The sequence below is a fragment of the Neofelis nebulosa genome, chromosome X (assembly GCF_028018385.1).
Source record: "Neofelis nebulosa isolate mNeoNeb1 chromosome X, mNeoNeb1.pri, whole genome shotgun sequence".
Taxonomy (NCBI): domain Eukaryota; kingdom Metazoa; phylum Chordata; class Mammalia; order Carnivora; family Felidae; genus Neofelis; species Neofelis nebulosa.
In genome coordinates this window covers 21,031,761-21,050,898 of record NC_080800.1, presented here as the reverse complement: position 1 = coordinate 21,050,898, position 19,138 = coordinate 21,031,761, and the positions used below count along the sequence as shown (strand labels likewise).

The 19,138-nt window shown below is 40.4% G+C and overlaps 1 protein-coding gene across 2 annotated transcripts in view; it reads right to left on the bottom strand.

Annotated features, from left to right (window-relative positions):
* Positions 1 to 19,138, bottom strand: part of POLA1 (DNA polymerase alpha 1, catalytic subunit) — a 306,942-nt gene that overhangs the window by 100,843 nt on the left and 186,961 nt on the right. For both annotated transcript variants that reach the window (XM_058713648.1, XM_058713647.1), the window contains exon 35: positions 7,596 to 7,712. In XM_058713648.1, coding sequence (XP_058569631.1) covers positions 7,596 to 7,712 — 117 coding nt within the window. The remainder of the gene's footprint in view (positions 1 to 7,595; positions 7,713 to 19,138) is intronic.

Below are 19,138 nucleotides of genomic sequence, written 5' to 3'. Positions count from 1 at the left end.
ACGATGAGCACTCAACTCCCCATTACTGTTGCTCCCTTGCTGATTAGGGAGGGCCACGGTCACAAAGCTGTGGCCGCCTCTTTCTCCCTCGGGTCACTGAAACGTGGAGAGTTTCTATTTCCTCACCTTCTCCATTGGAATAGAGGTCTATGAAAGGTAGGGCCTGTGTCTCCCGGTTTCTTTGTGAATTCCTATTTTTCCACTACAGTGATTAGAAACTCTGTATATAATTTTCACTACTAGGTCACCTCTTATTTCTTTTAGGTCCAGGGTTTAATAATTATGTTTGTAGTTGTAATTAGTTAATATTTATCAGCAAGTCATATCACATTTTATGATTTATTATTATGGGCCTGTCTTATGGTTCCCACACTTACTCAAGACTCTTTAGTCAGGATCATGATGTAGAGTTTTACACACTCTCTCCTGACCAACTGCAAGAACTCTATTAAAAAAAATTGTATGACTCTCTCCTTAAGCACATGGCTTCTGGAAGAGAATGACTGAAAGCAAGCACATTCTTAAACATACTGTTTTAAACTGCAGATTGTCAAAGGAGAAAGACACCATGATTTCTCATTCCAGGGGCCAAAATAGTTACAAAGCCATGAGACCATCAGCATCGGATCAGTAATGCTGTGGTTTTCTCCTGGGGTGAAACCCCTTGTGGAGAAGGGGAAGCCAGAAGCCAAGGAAATTAGCAACTGGTGGAACAGTCCTACACAAAGGGTGCTGAGTAAAATGGAGCAGAGTCCACCTGGATGAAGGCATCTATCCACAGGTATATGCATACATGCACGCCAATATTTTGGAGAAGATAAAAGAGGGAAGGCCAATCATAGGATCAGATGGGTAGAGGCCAAGAGGCTGGCGCATGGCAGAATCAGGATCCAAAATGTCCGCAATGGGACAGTGACGGGCTGGGCAAAGCCAGGCAACAAGTGATGGTCTCGGTCACAGAGAATGCTGGTTGGCCCCCAATGTCCAGTCTACTCTTTTTCTTCAGTAACAAAATAAGCGATTATCTCCATGTGACGAATTTCTGGTCCCCGAAATGTAAGCATGAGTGTCGGTTGGTACTTCCGGAAAGGCCGCTCAAAGAACTGACTTGGTTGGGAGGTGTATCTTTTTGACCCTTCAACCTTTTCTCTGTCTTCTAGCCCTTGATGGCTTGAAGGAACGTGAGCAGCCACCTCAGACCACACTGTGACCTTGAAGATAAAAGCCTGGCACTGCTGGTGATACAGAAGTGCAGGAGGCACCTGGGCATCTGATGGCCCCAAGGAGCCACCATCACAATCCTGGAATGCCCACACCTGAACTTCTGTCATGTGATAAAAAATGAAAGAGTCATAGTGAATTAAATGTTTACTCTGGTTAAGCTACCATTACTTTTGGTTTCCGTTTTGTTAAACACAGTATAATTCCTAGTTGTTATGGATTGAATTGGGTCCCTAAAAAGATATGTTGAAGTCCTAAACCCCAGTACCTGTGAAAGTGGCCTTATTTGGAAATAGGGTCTTGGCACAGAATATCAAATTAAGGTGAGATCACACCGGATTAGCGCAGTCCCTAAACCAATAGGATTGGTGTCTGTTACAGGAAGAAGCAAAGAGAAACACGCCAGGAGAAGATGGCCACGTGACTACGGAAGCACAGCCTGCACTGTCGCGCCTATAGGCCCAGACCAACGAACACCGAGGATTCCTAGAAGCTAGAGGAGGCAAGGAATGATTCTTTCCTACCGATTTTAGGGGGGAAAAGCCCAGCTGACACTTGGATTTCCGACTTCTAGTTAGCTTCCAGAGCTCTGAAACAATAAATTTCTCTTGTTTTAAGCCACCTACTTTGAGGTACTTTACTACAGTGGCCCTAGGAAACTAATACACTACTAATGGAGTCGTACACACAGGTCTAAATAAACCACTTGGAAAACCCGGGAAAGCACGGCTTGGCAATTGCGTGTACAAAAAAAAAAAAAAAAAAAAAAAAAAAAAAAAAATTACGTGTTTAGTATAAGGAATGATCAAAAGGAATTGACACTGTGAATATGGGTGCCAAGAGAGTCAAGGCAACCTTAAATTGACTTCATAGATATTTACTACCTAGAAAAGTCAGTAGCAGCAGGTTTATTGTGCTCCATACTAGTGCTAGTGACAGCAATTGAAGGGCTGGGGTACAAACTCTAAATAATTATCTAAATTGAAATATCTAAAAAGTTCTCAAAGCAGGCAGAGCTGGCGCTGGGCAAGTGCTTATCAAACACAGGAAGAGAGGAAAGGACCAGCGTAGCCTTATGCAGTACCACTCAGCTGAACTAGGACCAACAGAGCCACAGAACACAAATCTAGGTCAAACGTAAGATCTGTCTAGCAAATGAAAATAAAATAAACTTTAAAGTATATTGAAAAAAGCAACCCAGATGTGCACGGATAGGTGAATAAACACACTGTGGTGTATCTATTTAACAGAGTATTATTTGGCCATAAAAAAGAATGAAGTGCTGACACAGGTTACAACACGGGTGAACCTCGGAAACATGCTAGGTGAAAGAAGCTAGACACTGAAGGTCACATATTATATGACTCCATGTATATGAAATATCCAGAATAGGTAAATCTATAGAGACGTAAAGCAGATTAGTGGTTCCGAGGGACTGGAAGAAGGGAAGGAATGGGTAAACTGTTTACATGGTACAGGGTTTTCTTTTAGGGTGATGAAAACATTTTGGAACTAGACAGAAATGGTGGTCTTACAACATTTATGAGTGTACTAAATGCCAATGCATTATTCACTTTAAAATGGTTAATTTTGTTATGTGAATTTCACCTTGATGAAAAAAATATATTGAAAAAGAAGGCTAGCATCTGCTTCATGGTAAGAGAAGCTGTATGCAGAATTTAGTGAACTCTGCATCAGCAAACATGTAGATCAAAATCACAACGGACAAGTCCAAAAGACTCTTCATGGTAAAAATCCATGTTCTCCTAGAGCGTAACCGAGGACTAGGTATAGATGTTTAAGACTTTTTTTTATCAGAGCCGTAAGGTTCTCTTCCTGCAGAACTCATAAGTACTGTCCTAAGAGACCACAGTTATTTTCATGCTTTCTTTTTATGCAGAAATAAGACACTGTTGCAGGTAGCCTGGCAACATTCTCACTGTCCCTAATCTACTTATCAAATCAACAATTTGTTCAATCTCAGCCATTTTGAAACTGTAACACACAATGGCTGCAAGTTCATTATTACCCTTCTTCCTCTTTGAAGGCCAGAGCCCTGTGTGGCATACACTTTCCATTATAAAAGATCTTCACAATTTTACAACTGAGGATAACGTGAGAAACACTAAAGGTATCTTGAAGTAGAACCAGAAGTTATTCTACTGCTTTCCTTGTAAGTGGCCTTCAAGAAATTTAGTTGGTAAACAACTGTATAGAGGGATCTACCACAATGCCTTACACCAGGGGTTGTGCACCTGTCCCAGTGATTTCTGTTACGGCCTAGGGAATCACATTTAGATGCTTTCTCATCTCCACATCAGGAAGAGAAATGTTTGTGAGTAAAAGTTTAATTTAGTTTGAAATCTTAGCTCTATACTGCAAACCAAACAAAACAAACTAAACCTCTGGTTTTGGTGAATTACATGATACAGAATTCCCTGTGGGTTCATCTCACAGCCAGACAGATTTGGCCGTCTCAAGCAGTCAAAACCATGTCCTTGAAATAAAAACATATTAAAATATTTACTCTCGAACTTGGCAAAGTCTTGTCTCTACCTCCAGTGTGAAAGAGGGTTCTTTTGACTTAGGAACTTTTGTATATATCGAGGTTTTCAGTCCTGTATTTATGTGGACTTTCTATGTAACAGAGAATACCCAGAGAATATATTTTTAAATTTTTTTAAATATTTATTTATTTTTGGGAGAGCACAAGCAGGGGAGGGGCAGAGAGAGGGGGACAGAGGATCTGAAATGGGCTCTGCACTGACAGACTAATAGTAATGAGCCCGATGTGGGGTTCAAACTCAGAAACTGTGAGACCATGACCTTAGACGAAGTTGGACAGTCAACTGACTGAGCCACGCAGGAGCCCCGAGAATGTATTTTTAATAATCAGCAATTTGGATACTGTTAAATTCTTATCAACGTAAAAAAAAAAAAAACTTCAGTGATTTTTTTTTCCCCTAAAGTTATCTGAGAAGAGAGATACATCTAAAACCCTGAGAACAGGGCACCTGGATAGCTCAGTCAGTTGGGCTACTGACTTTGGTTCAGGTCATGATCTTGCGGTTCGTGAGTTTGAGTCCCCCTGGTAATAGGAGTCAGAAGAAGAGCCAGCTTTCATACCAAGTCAATCCTGTAAAGTACTCAAGCCAAATGCAACCCAGGACCAAATGAGAGTAGATTTATTATGTAGGGACTAGACTGGCTTTCCCATCAAAGCTGAACAACGTATTTAAAGCCCCTACCTAGTCCAGCATCACAAAACTCTGGTGCTTCTGTCCAGATATTTACAAATGCCTATTTTGGACCACAGATATCAATTTTATATAATCTACATAATGTGAAACCAGCTTTATAAATAAGGAAATGTCCTGTTAATTGTTCTGTCCCTAGCCCTAAGCAGAGTGCATAGGATGTAACAGGTATTCAATAAATGATTATTTTTTAAGTGTTTATTTATTTTTTTTTTTTTAAATTTTTTTTTTCAACGTTTTTAATTTATTTTTGGGACAGAGAGAGACAGAGCATGAACGGGGGAGGGGCAGAGACAGAGGGAGACACAGAAGCGGAAACAGGCTCCAGGCTCTGAGCCATCAGCCCAGAGCCTGACGCGGGGCTCGAACTCACGGACCGCGAGATCGTGACCTGGCTGAAGTCGGACGCTTAACCGACTGCGCCACCCAGGCGCCCCCAAAGTGTTTATTTTTCAGAGAGAGAGAGAGACAGACAGACAGACAGAGAGTATGCAAGTGAGCAGGGGAGGGGCAGAGAGAGATGGAGACAGAGGATCCCAAGCAAGCTCTGTGCTGTCAGCACAGAGCCTGATGTAGGACTCGAACTCATGAACCGTGAGATCATCACCTGAGCTGAAGATGATGCTTAACCAACTGAACCACCCAGGTACCCCTCAATAAATAATTATTAAATGAAAGTAATGTATGATTGAGACACAGCACCCTAGAACTAAAGGATCAGACAAGCATAATCCTGCAAAATAGACACTTTAGAAAATGCTAGAGTAAGTACAATGATCCTGTCCATTCTACCACTGATTTTGGAGCTTCTTTGGAACGGTCTCTGGAAAGATACAGCTTTTTCCTTTTACTAGGAAAGCCCAGGAACCTCATAAAGAGAATTAAGAAATGCTCAACTAATCACTAGCAACTCCAAATGGAATGCCTAAGAGTAGGCTCGGGCTCAGGCCCACTGTCAAGGTCCGTCCCTGTGAGGAGCAGCTACAGAGAGTACCACCAACCAGGACGTGCTGAACTTCCAGGTATCCCAAAGGGTCATGTTCTGAGCAGGAATACGACCCATGCAATATGACCCTATGCCATGAAAGGTCCTCCCTGGCAAGAGTAGCTGATAACCTTGGTAAATGCCTGCCTAAAATGTTACCACTTTAAGGTCAAGGATACGAAGGGGGGGAAAAAAGTACTTCAAAATGCCTGTGTTGGCTCATTCATTTTTAAAAAAGATACTACATGAGAAATGATAACCTAACTATCAATAACATCATCGTTAACTGGAAGGTTACCAATCTACTAGCTATCCGTTCTCCTTTTACTTTCTCTCACCAAGAATGGAATCATAAAATCAGCTGACTTTCTAAGAAGTAATTCAATTTTCATTGAACTTGACTTGATGAGCTAGCTGTTTAAAAGGTCTCAAAGGCAACAATGGTTCACGAAGCAAGGCGATGCCTCTGGAGTCTACAAGTGGAGTGATGAGTCACACTACATATATACTTTTTTTCTCTTCCTGCAGCTGCTAATCCAAGTGCTGGGTGGGACGAGACCGACTTAGCACAACAACTAATTCTCACTATGTGTTCCGTAGTTTTGGTAAAACATTATATTCTATTTTGCTAATTATCAAAGATATACAAAATAAGGCAAGGAACAGTTATACTTACCAAATTAAAAATAATGACAACACCCAAATGCTACAAAGGCAGTGGTGAAACTGGTACACTCATCAAGTACTGGCTACCATTTAAATTGGGACAACCCATTAGGAAAGCAGTGTGGCAAAATGAATCATGACCATATTGTATTTAGGCACTTTGATATACACTGTCGGTAAGAATTTGTCCTCAAAAGACATTTCAAATAACAACAAAAATAATGTAAGCAGGAAAAGAGTTATCACAATTTTCTAATAAAGAGAGTGAAGGTAGCCTAAAATGCCCAACAGGAGAAATGGTCGAATTTGGTCTCGGTACTGAAAATGATGTAGCAACACAGACAGAGGCTTGACAAAAGATAAACGTGATACAAAATCCTATTTTCATCATGACCGAAAGCATGTAAAAAAAACAAAAACATTAACGGCAACGCAAAAGAACAAGGCAGCATACGATGGTAGTAGCCATTTTGTGAAGTGATCTGTTATCTTAAAATTAAAAGCCATGAGAACTTTAAAATATTTTCCTAAAACTACCCTTTGTATCAACTCTTTTCAGTGAAAAGATCTGAAGTTACGACTTGATCACAGAATTCTGCTTCTGTGTTTAAAAAAAAAAAAAAAAAAAAGAAGTAGTAGTAACAGGTTCCCTATTCCCACTTTCTTCTCACCAAAATCCTTACAAATCCTTAGGCCAAATTTGGAAAGTGAGGCACATTACAGTCCTGTATTGGTGAGGTTGATTGCACATTATCACATTATAGGTTCTCAGACAATCTGCAATAAGCTTGTTTAACTCTGGCTAGCCCAGAGTTTGCTAGATGTACCTGATCACGAAACGCTCTCTGCAAGGAAGACCTTCAAATATTCCTTTCCCTACAGTTTGTGAAATGCCACTTGGATTGCTGATGCGCCAAGGGGGCAACAGAAGGAAAGCATCTTCATTACGAGCGGTTTCCAGACTATGTGCTCCTTACTTGGGAATCACAAATGATAGCCGACCTCCTCCCTCAGGTGTATGTACTGAGGTAGAGAAAGAGCTGGAGAGCTGCTCATCTACCCTGTCCCTTAAAAACAACGGAATCCCACACAAATGCAATGAACCCTGAAGGGCGCAGGTGTGGGAGGTTTTGTGGCCATTACAAAAGGGGTTCAGACCTAATCCAAAGAGAACGACGGTTTCTGCAAAAGCAGTTTCTTCTGTGTAATTATGAAGTGGCAACCAAGGAAATCGGAGTGATTCCTATGAGAACTAGTCAGTTTCTCTTTTAGATATAAATATAGCCTTGTTCATGAGGTGAAAAAAATCAAGCATTTAGCTCTCTGAAGTCGGAATTTTTAAAAATACATGCGTGTGGTAGTAGGGTGTCTTCAGAGAGCAAATAGCACACATGTGCCCTCCCAGAGCAGGCGAACACAGACCCCCAACCCGTCTACACAGCTCTTTAGCATCACGTGACTGTTACCTCTGGCCGAAGCGTAGCTTTCATGCAGACTTGGCAAAGAGGCCCATTTCGGGAGAACTGAAGGGGAAGGCGCCGAGTTCGATTTCGACACGCTGGCTCCTCACACATCAACCAGCCCTGGAGAGCGGGAAAACAGAACAGTGGAGTCTTATCACCACCATCAAACAAATGCAAGTAAAAACCTCCTTCGTTATCAAGACAGATTTCCTTTCGCTCAAACCTTCCTTAGAGATTCTGAAATAGTTCCTTACCTTTCTTCCCTGGCATGTCGCTTAGACCTCTGCCCCAACCTTAACAGTTAGGAAACGCGTCAAGTTTAAAAAAAAAAAAAAAAAATCCCGGGAAATATTCTTCCCTTCTTCTTAATATCTACCCCCGACGCATGCTTACAGCAAAGCCTCCCAGTAAAAGCTTACATGATTACACACAGAATGCAAACTGATGGGACTTTTGGGCACTAGTAAAGACTGTTTCCAAAAGAAAGAGTATACCATGTAGAAATGAATGACCTTCCCAACAGCTGACTGACCACTGGCTAGTGGCTTAAATGCTGTGTTCAGCTTCCTTCTCTGTAAAGTAGGTCCAACAACAGTACCTACTTTACAAGTTGTCATGATGTAATATAATACACTTAGCATGCTGAGAGCTGTACCTGGCATCAAAGAAACACTTAAAGTAAGCAATTATTTAAAATTAAAGCAGATTCTTCTACACACATTCTCTGGAGGCATAAAACTGACTGCAATGTTTTCAAGGACAATCTCAACTGAACACTCTTTCCCAGGGGTCTGAATTAGTCATTGCCCATTGCACTGGGCTTTAGACTTTCTTCTCAATTTCCTTCTTCAGTTACCCTCTCCTGCTGCCCTTGTTCGAATTTTTTTCCTAGAAGTGTGGCAACAACACGCCTGTTATCTTTTTTTTTTTTTTTTTAAATTTTTTTTTCAACGTTTTTTATTTATTTTTGGGACAGAGAGAGACAGAGCATGAACGGGGGAGGGGCAGAGAGAGAGGGAGGCACAGAAGCGGAAACAGGCTCCAGGCTCTGAGCCATCAGCCCAGAGCCTGACGCGGGGCTCAAACTCACGGACCGCGAGATCGTGACCTGGCTGAAGTCGGACGCTTAACCGACTGCGCCACCCAGGCGCCCAACACGCCTGTTATCTTAAAGTAGTATTGTGATTGCTAGAAAACATATCTGTTGAATGAGGAAGACAAAACCGCACAAGGGGGAGGAGCAAAGTTCAGGTGCTCTTAGGAAGGGCCCCAGGATCTGTGGCTTTAGTGCTCAGTGTGTTGGGCATAGGAAGGCTAAGCAAAGCAGGCTGAAGGGCTGCGGTATAAAGGTGAACAGGCGCATTCCCTTGTGGCGTGGTGTTCCCACCGAGGCAGCGGCACATTGGGACCCGACTGTCTTTGCACCTTGGAGTATCTGGAGAGGCACAACTTTTGAGATGGTCTTGAAGAGTGAGTAGAAGTTTGGTAGGTGGAGAAAGCGGGAAAGGCCACTGAGGCAGAGGGAACAACATGTGGAAAAGAATGAAGGCCAGAGAGCTATGAGTGATGTGATAAAGAAAAGAATCAATGACATGTTTAACCCCGTTCCCCATTTCTAGAATGACCAATGGTCTTTCCCCCCCTAGATAAGAGCAGTATACACACAAATGTTGCTTAATTACATCAGGGACCTTCACCTGCCACTTAACAGTGCCACGTGGCTTTAATCCAAACCTGCAGGATGTCCCCACTCATTGTTGTGCCGTGTGACCTCATTCCTGAGAATAGGTTCTTCTTGGAAGAAACTACAACCAGACTCAAGAGAGAGCACCCAAAATCAGTTCAGTTCCAGTTATGGGTTTTACAGCCAAAGAAAGTATACTCTAGAATATTTTGAGTAAAAGAAAATGTACTACCTTTGAAGATGATAAAATTCATCTAGTCAATACATTCATAAGGAACTTCATTCCTATCTTCAATCAATACGCCGAACTATTTTAATATTTAAACTCTTCAGACAGAGGATCTCAAGGAGTCCTTATAAAACCTTTAATATGTGTCCAAAATTACATTAAATAGTATAGGGAGTAGCCAAAGAAGCACCAGGTAGAGAGTTTTAGGAAATGACAACCTAAATAAGAAAGCAAGGTTCACACACACAAAGATGAAAAGCAACTCAGTATGGTTTGGCTTTAAGAACTAAGTTGTACGGTACCAACCATAAATGCCCAACAACAAGGAAAAGGGATGGAGTCGTGTGGATCCTACCTATCTGAGACAAACTACTACCATGCTTCTGAGTCACGGGCAACTATTTGTTCTAATTCTTAGGGCATATACTAGGGCCTGTAGCTACACTTTCTGGATTTGAGGCCACATTTTAATATTTCTGAAACTCAGGTGCATTGACAAATGACATGTACACTGAATGACACATTTACGTTTCCTTCAAAAACACTGTGAAGTCAAGAGTGTAGTTCACAATCGATGGCCCCTCAGAATTAAGGAAAGCAGACACTTTGGTTTGTGTAGCTTGTCCTGGGCATGGGGGACACAGAAGAAGGTAAGTGGTGCCGACCGCAGCAGGTATTAAATTTTAAATGAAGCCTATAAAATACTAACGGCGAGACCAGCTGTTTCCCAAAGTACCTGTTTAGGCACATTAATAAAGGAAACAGTAGAATTCAAGCAGCCCATGTATGAAAAATGCAGGACTCGACTAGTCCTTTATCGTTTATTTGGCTTTGCTACATTATACTTGCTGTCTGAGGCTTTACACGCTTTGGAATAGGTACCAGCTAATAATGCCAACCACAGTTGTGAACACAATTTTAGAAAAGCAAGCAGACAGGAAACAACGATCGTGTTTTGAGACAATAAGTTACTAATTATTGGGATAGAACCTGGAAGTTAAAATTACTCTTTAATTTTTAAAAGATACCATTCAAAAAGCTCAAGTTCTCATCAGATGTTTTAGAAACTTGATTCCATCAATTTGCTAGAACTTCATGACTCACTAGAAAGCTGCCAACTAGGGAGATGCTAAATTGTCACCTCACCTGTTTCTAAAGCAAACACCTAACTCTATCTCTGACACAGTTACTAACTAAATGTCCTTCCAAATCATATAGAAAACAGATAATATAATTTGTCTAGACTTCCTACCAGTTATAATTAACATTAAAGAGGTCTTTTCTTCTTTGTCACCTCTCTATTCAGTACTTATTTGGGTTTGTTTGTACTTACTATCTGTTAATCTCCCTTTACAAATGACAACAATAACTAGTGCTATTATGCATGGAAATTACACATGCTGATAACTGTGTGAAGGGAACTAGGGCTGCAAAACAGTATTAGGAACCTGTAACTCTTGATTCTTCTTGTTTTATTTTGATAATTAAGCTTCTGGTCATGGTTTATTTTAAACAAAACTCGTCTGTGGGGGAAATAGACCTTAATCATATTCAATACATGCTTTGCTTCCATTTGACTTTGTCAAGTACATTCTGGTTAACCCTTTGTTCCCCCAGCAAATATTAATGGACTACGCTGGATCTACCTTGAAAGAAACATCTCTGTGTTGTTAAAATTAAGGAGGCCGAGGCTTTGAAAATATTCTATGATGGGGCCAGTCTTAGTTACAAGATTTCATATTGAATTATGCCCTTAATGGGTGATAAAAAACAAACCAAATGCAAGTAACTAGCATTGAATAAATTCACTTTGAAGCATCGCTCACAAACACAAAACTGAGCTTATTTTCATTTCCCATGATGGGAAAAAACTTACAGCCCAAAGTTACATTGCCAAGTCAACGGCCAAAAAATTTAATGAAGTATACTCCTTTGTAAGTGCAACCTCTAAAAAGGGCTGGTTTTCATGAAAATCCCCCGAACCACCCTAAGGAAGCCTGCCAACAAAATATGTCATTTTATTATGCAATGCCACACGTAAATGCCAAACTGTCACAACCAACAGGAATAAGGTCATTAAGTTTTCAGATGCCTACTTCAACCACATTTATAAGTAGGGGGTTCAAAAGAGGTGAAGCCAGCCTGTCCAACAGCAAAATAAACCTTTACCAAAATACGCAAAGATCTGTCACCTGTTACTTTAGTTTCAGCATCACTAATTCCTTGAAATCATTGTGTACGAAACTGTGTCAAATGCTGATTGGTTCTGATTGCTAAATTATATTTCTGAGGTCTCAACTAAAATGGTTTCTGTCTGCACATGCTAAAAAGGGATCGATTTCCACTTGTAACTGAGGCGTTCCTGGTAGCTGCACCTTAAACACAAACTTATTCACTCGTGTACATTTGTATTTTTAGAAGGATGCACACAGAGAAATCATCCAGACCTGGATGGGTAGCACAGAGGAGGCGCTCAAAAAAAAAAAAGTCTGAATAAATGAACAGAAGCAATAAAATAATACACGGGAGCAAACGTATAGAAAATAATAAGGGCCTAAAATTCCCAGGAGAAAGAAAAATGCATCGTTCTCATACCTTTGAATCAAATATATGGTGGGTCCTTCTCCTCCCTCTTCCAATCAGTCACCAAATCTGTCCACTGGCCTTGCAATCCCATTGTCGTCAACTCCGCCAAAGCCCAGACCTCAAGGTGGATCTACTCTAATAGCCTCCTACCTGGTTTCCCCAACCCCACTCTCTCCCACATCCAGTGTAAAGACTTGCCGAGCGTAGCTTCCCAAGGGCCCTCCACTCCCTCCCCTCCAGTGGTAAGCCTTCCATAGAGAAGGTATGCTTTGGCCTGGCTTTCAAGTTCTTCCAGCCTCATCCCATCCCCCTTTCTCACATTCCCTTACCCAAACCCTTCGCCCCACTGAATTGGTTTACTCACCGCCCCCACCACATTTTGCCTACTACCAACTCCTTGCCTTGGCTTACGCTATAGAATCTCTGCCTAAAGTGGCCATCCCTTGAGCATTACTTCCACTCTTCTGTGAAACTTCCCCACCCTCCAGAAACTTCTGCCTCTATCCTGGTGCCACTGAGCATACAATGCTCTGTACTGTCTCTGAACAATCTTATTTTACTTCCTTAACTGGAAACTCAGGCCCAGGGGATGACCCACTGTGGATCTGGTAGTGTCCTCCCCTTTGTGCAAAGGTTCACACTCAATGAAGAATGCAGAAACGAAATTATGAAAAAGTGCACTTGAACACAGCTTCTCCCCACCCAGTTATTATGGGGTAATTTTACATAAGTCACTGAACTTTCCTCTGAGCCTCCGTTTCCTCATCTACAAAACACAAGGCAATAATATTTACTCTATTAGAGTTGTTCAGAGCCCACAACAATGTTCATTAAATGTAAGCTATCATTATCACCCTCCACACGCCTCCACTACTGGGGAACATTAGTGCTGGGCTACAGGGGGCAATGCACTGGTGAAGACGCATTATTCCAAGCAGGGAAGATTCTGGTTGGTTTCCACCTGGTGTTACCAAAAATAGAGAGCAATGATGATGGATAACTGGTTAGATTAGGTGGAGGTGCTTTTCAATGTGATCGCAAAATAACAGAACCGTGCAGTCAATGCAAGTGAACTTTCCAGGTCTTTCCTGGCAAGACTGTACTAGATTTGAAGTTGTAGATGGCAGAATGGATGGTGAGGGAAGAGGAAAGCGTCTCTGCTTTATTTCAGGATTCAGAGATTTTCAAGACACAACACCCCCCAGGAGTGCACTGACGTATGATTTAGTTGAAATTGTCGTGGCTCTCCAGGAGTGCAGGAAGAGCAGCCAGGAAACGTGCTCTTCCACAGTTCATCATATCATTACTTTTTTTCTATAACAGCCATTAACTGCTCCTCTACCCAAACTCTACACACTTTGAGAACCAGATCCGCTTTTCACCCAAAACCATTTATAAATGTTCTGGGGCTCCCTTGCAGTCACTTTTTTCTGTCACAGAATTATCCCCAGTATAAAATGGGTCTTACAGACAGTGCACAGTATGGGCCCACAGCTGCTTTTCAAGAATGACATGTTGTGATTTGGGATTTCCAGAAATATCAAAAAACAAATTGCTTTCTGACCCACATTTGCACCCAAAACTGGGAGAAAATTTTCCTAAGATCTCCAGGGGAAGTTTTAACAGGAACATAATTTTGCTTTTAAAGTTAAATCTTCTACACTGCAGCATGCTGGCCTGTCAAAGAGTGATTATTAAGTCTCAGAGAGGTGCCATGGTAGGAGATGAAAGAGCAAATCAGGAAAAATACATATATAAACTATTCACTGAAGTTAATACAAAAATATTTTTAACAAAATTATCAAACAAAACAGAAGTGGAAAGTGCCTTGTCAATGGAAAAATTTTAAATATTACCAAAATTGATTTTTAAAGTAAGACATCTCTTTAAATGAACAGTCACATGTCATTTCATCCAAGTTATTTGAAACTTATTGATCTTATCATTTGTGTGAAGACCAGACTCTGCCATCAGTTTGCTGAAAGGATAATGGAGCACTCCCAAACTGTTATGATAGGTTAGATGCAAACAGTGGCCCTCATTTAAACACACAGAATAGCACCACAAGTGCACAAATTCCAACCTCAGCAATTGTGTATTACATGATAAATTAGCAAGTTGCTCTGCTTTGCCTCACATCAAATCCAATACCACGGCCTTGTTATTTTAATTTGCAATCAGAGGTTGAGCATCAGAAGATGTCCCCGAGGTACATTAAAGAGCCCCATGCAAGCCATCTTCTCCCGCTATACTGTGAGCAGAGAAAGCCAACAATTACCAGCAATTTTATTTTACCACTGTAGGACAATACTAGAACAGTTAAAATTGTCTCCATGCAAGCAACCAGGGAAAATATACTTAAAATGATTTTATAAGGAAAATTACATGGGGGGGGGGAGTTCAATGGAAGACATGTATCTTTCTGTGTGGGCAGCTAAAACCTCTCTTAGTATATTCAAGCCTATTCTCTAAAATACTCTCCCTATTCATCCAACTCAAAAGCAAGCTACATTCGTAGGCTATAATAGGTCACAACTAAGTACACAGTACCTTGCTTCAGGAATAATTCTGCTTTGTCTGTCAACTGTCAACAAAGCACAAAGAGCTCATGCGACCCAGCCATGTACTATGGATGTTAGAGATCTAACAAAATACAAATAGTAAGAATACAACATTTCCAGGCTGCCCTGCTTTCACTTTATATGAGAAACTGAAAGCATTTTCCTCTCCACGTTCCATTAATCTCTACTGTATTAGAAATCTTTGCATAAAAGACTTTTTTTTCCCTCCCTATGTGAAGCTACAAGTGACTTGGGGATGTAATATTCCAACTGCGACGAATGTCCGACTTTCCACCATGAATGGTTATAGATGGATGTGTCAGTTAAGGAATACAGACATTTCAATAAGGAAAAGGAAGAGAGAGAGAGAATCGAGTGGAATGAGACGGTAAAATGGCTACTCTGTTGCTTATATTAATATTATAGTGACGGATCCTCTAAGAAACATTGTTCATTACTTGCACGTCCACCCCTGCCTCTCAAGTCTTCAATAATGATGAAAAATCACCTTTGATATGAACACACACTAACAAATAAAACCTCAAAAGCAAGTTCAAGCCTTAGTTTCATCAGTACGTACACAGAAAGAAGAAAGAAAAAAAAAAAAAAAAGACTGGAAGGAACTACCCAAAAATGTCATCGTAGGTTGTCTGTAGGTAGTTTTTCTTGTTTCTGTGGTTTCTGAATTTTCTACAGCAAGCACATACTGCGTTTATAATTAGAAAGCTGTTATTAATGAAGGAAGAGAAGTTTTGCCAAGAGCATTCAATATAATCAAATCACTAATACATGTGAAAAATATTTTGAACTGTCTCATGTGCTTGGCTGTTACCAAGATGAATTCTCAGGGAACGTGCTTATGAGAATTAAAAAAAAAAAAAAAAAAAAAAAAAGCACATGAAAAAATGTGTTTTTTTCCTTTAAAAAAATGTGTTTTTTTTTTTTTTTTTTTTTTTTTACTAATTCAGAAATTTTACAAAGAGGTCAATTTAAGCACATAAGCAGTTCCTAAGTAGAAAGTGGCAGGGCATGGATTAGTAGTAGTAGAATCATTTATGAAACTAAGCCACTCACTAAAATGCACACAGCCTTCCATGGATTATCATCGGAATACTTTTTGTTATGATGTTAGATCTCTGAAGGTAGGTTATAAATCCGTTTTAAACAGAGGTGCTTCGTTCCCCACACCCCCTCCGCTGCCTTTATTCAATGTACATACAATATCTAGGACAGGAATCAAATTAAAAAAAAAAATCAAACAGGTGGGCATGCCTAGAACCTTATTATCAGCAGAGTTTTTCTTTGCTGAAGTCTAGCGAAAAGTAATTTTTATTGTTTGTTTGTTAGCAGTCTAGTAATTTATTGGTATGGTTTAATGTGATATGCCTGCCTCTGGGTACTGAACAACAAATGGTAAAACTGAACTATCTATGGAAGAGCCTCAAAGGGCATCTGAAAATCAGAATGGAGTTCAAACCATCACCAGGCAATGTTTGTTCATTTAACTTTAATTATTTTCTCCTTGAGAATGGTACTAATGAAACTGAATATCTTTCATGGTTTCGAAGGGCCGTTTGAATAGTCTGTAAACAGAACTAAGGGTAGACAAGAGATCTGGCCGAGCCAGGGGGTTGCTAGGTGATGTAGAATGTAAACCCACAAACTTGTTAAGGTTTGCTTTCCTTTCATGCCACTTTCACACACTCTCAAAAGTTTTGAGAACTGATTTTTCAGGTGGCCATTAAAAAAAGAAGAGACCCCCTGCCTTCGAAATTCACTCCCCCCAGATGCTCTGGCAGATCCAGAAGAGATAAAATCCATTTGACCTTTGGCTGTAACCTGGGAAACTTTTGGTTTTCCCTAAATGTAAGACCGTACATTTTCTAGATGCCCATAATTTAAGAAACAAAGCCACAAGATTGATTTTTGAACTTCAAAAAGACATTTCTAGTCTTCATTTTCTAGTCAACTTTGAATAAAATTAAGATTTCCCTCCAGAAGAAAAACTGTGATCACAGCTTAGCACAGATTATCATCAGGACAAACCTTTCAGTTTGGCCACTCGCTTGAGTCTCGTCTGGCCTACACCAAGTCTGACTGCCTGTGAGGGGGTCCCTCCTGCCCCTCCCCCAGCTCCTTTCTAAGTAGCTGATCAGAGATTGTCCAGTAAGAGCACTTTATTAGATCATCAGCCAGAGGGGTTCACAAGTACCGAGAGCAATGGGCTCAAATGCGGCACATCAGTTTTAATAGACCAGGGGCTACTAGTAAACTGCAGATACTGCTGAGAACTTTCCTTGCACTGAACCCTTGAAAAAGCACCGTCTCTCCAGCTTAAATGCAGCTGCCTCTTTCAATGCCGCAAATGGGTAAATTTGACAAAAAAGCCACCATTAAGACTACATGAAAGGCTCAAGACAACATCCTTTCAATGCTTTGTACTTCAGTAATCAGATGTACTTACTCACCCCCTCCCCCAAACCCGATCAAGAACTATTTCTGAATGGTAGGAAATAATTCCACTTTGTACATCTTTTAGTTAATCAAGACTTTCTATTCAGCAATTTGACCTTTTGTTCAAAACAGGATTATCAGTTTTTTCGCCAGTTACCAAGGGCGACTCGCATGGTGAACATAATTGCAATAATTTGCAAAACACCATGGCAACCCACATTACAACTAGGTAAATACTGGGCTTTTGTGCTACATTGTTATTTTCAGAGATGCTGAAGTCAAAGAACGAATGACAAATGAACACAAAATTTATATTTGCTTTGTCTCAAAAGAGAAGAAAATTGATAACAAGAATTGGGGGGAAACCGACTACAGCTGTAATTTCTAACTTGATTAATTAGGATGGTAACAGTCCTTAACAGTATATTCAACAAACAGCCCTGACTTCGTCTCTCCACCCACCTCTCTCTATACCACTACCCCTCTCCCCCCCACCCAGACAAATTTTTTCAGCTTGGAGAACAAACATCCCCCATTTGCTCTTTTCTTCAACTTAATGGAATCCTTAATTGCAGAATATTGTTCTCCTGCTCTTCACCGCACTGAAAACGGAGAGAAAAGAGGAGAGGGCCAGGGCAGACAGGGAGCTACAGTCATTTGGTTCCTGCCTCTTTTGGACACCCCAGGCCCAATGATGAGACGGCATTTTTCTGGTATCAGCTGCTGTTTTGAGGCAGACAATAAAGTCAAAACTATTTAGCGTTGCAGAAAAGCCACTTCTTTCCTTTTGGCAGTACAAGGTAAGTCTACACGCCGAGATGAAGTTTCATAATGTAAATGCCAAAAACAGAATATGAGAAACTAACAATTTTAAAAACCGTACATTTTTCCTGTAAATAAAGTATTAACTGCGGTTCTGTCCAAAAAGCTGTTGAAATGCATGCTTGCTATTTGAGGAAGATACTCAACAATATTACCAGTGTGCTGAAAACCACTTTATACGCAGAGCCCAATTCATGAAACAAGCTAAAAATACAAACTGAGCACTACGAAATTAATACAAAAATCAAAATCATATTTTTAGTAGATAAACATGGTCTCACAAACAGTATGCTAATCTTTTCCGTAATAAATGTGATGATTGGAAAAGTTCTATCAGAATTGTTTTTACCCAGGTACGACTGGCAGGTTCTACTGCATGGTAAAGGAGCGTTTTTTTGTGTTTTTTGTTTTTTCCAAGAGGAACAAATTCTGTTGTAATGCCTAGCTTTTCGAAATTATCAAAATTGACTTTCCCATGTAAAATGGAATATTTTGGGAAGAGAAAAAAATACACACAGAAAGGGCTTGTGGAAGTTATACACTGCCGAGATCTCAAAGAATAAGCAGCTCCAAATGCTCCCGCAACACAGCCCAGCCTGCCTTCCTTCATCTGCCTCACGACAAGGCAGAGCGGAAGGACTCTCTGAAGTGATCTGCATATTTCCCCTAACTTTTGAAAAATCAAATGAACCTGATCCTCTAATGGGTCCATTCTTATTTTGTCAGGGCTGAAAATTCCCAGGCCAATCTCTAAGATTCAGCCCGGAGAAATCACGATATAACATGCCTCCAAAACTACAGATGCTGTGATTTCTCCCGAGGAGTGGAAATCAAAAGAATGTGACACATTAACTCCTTCTCAGTCAGTGACAACTTCTTTACATTTGGAAAATATATTTTATTTTCTGGTTTAGTTCATTCTGAATTTACCATACCTGTATTAAGCGCATTCCTATCAAAAGTCTAAATGTTAAGAGGAAATATATCCTTTAATGCCAAATGATAAAGGGTTGAACAAGCCTTCGGTACTTTTTGATCAAATAGAACTGATGATAGATCATAAAGTGGGCCTAAAATCCCCATGACACTTGAACTTCTTTAAGAAACCCTTATATATAAATGAAATATTTTGTGTTCTAGCTGGAATTTCTTCACATGTAACATTTTACCCAGTATATTGTTCCCTTCCCTCCCCAACCTTTTGTGGCTT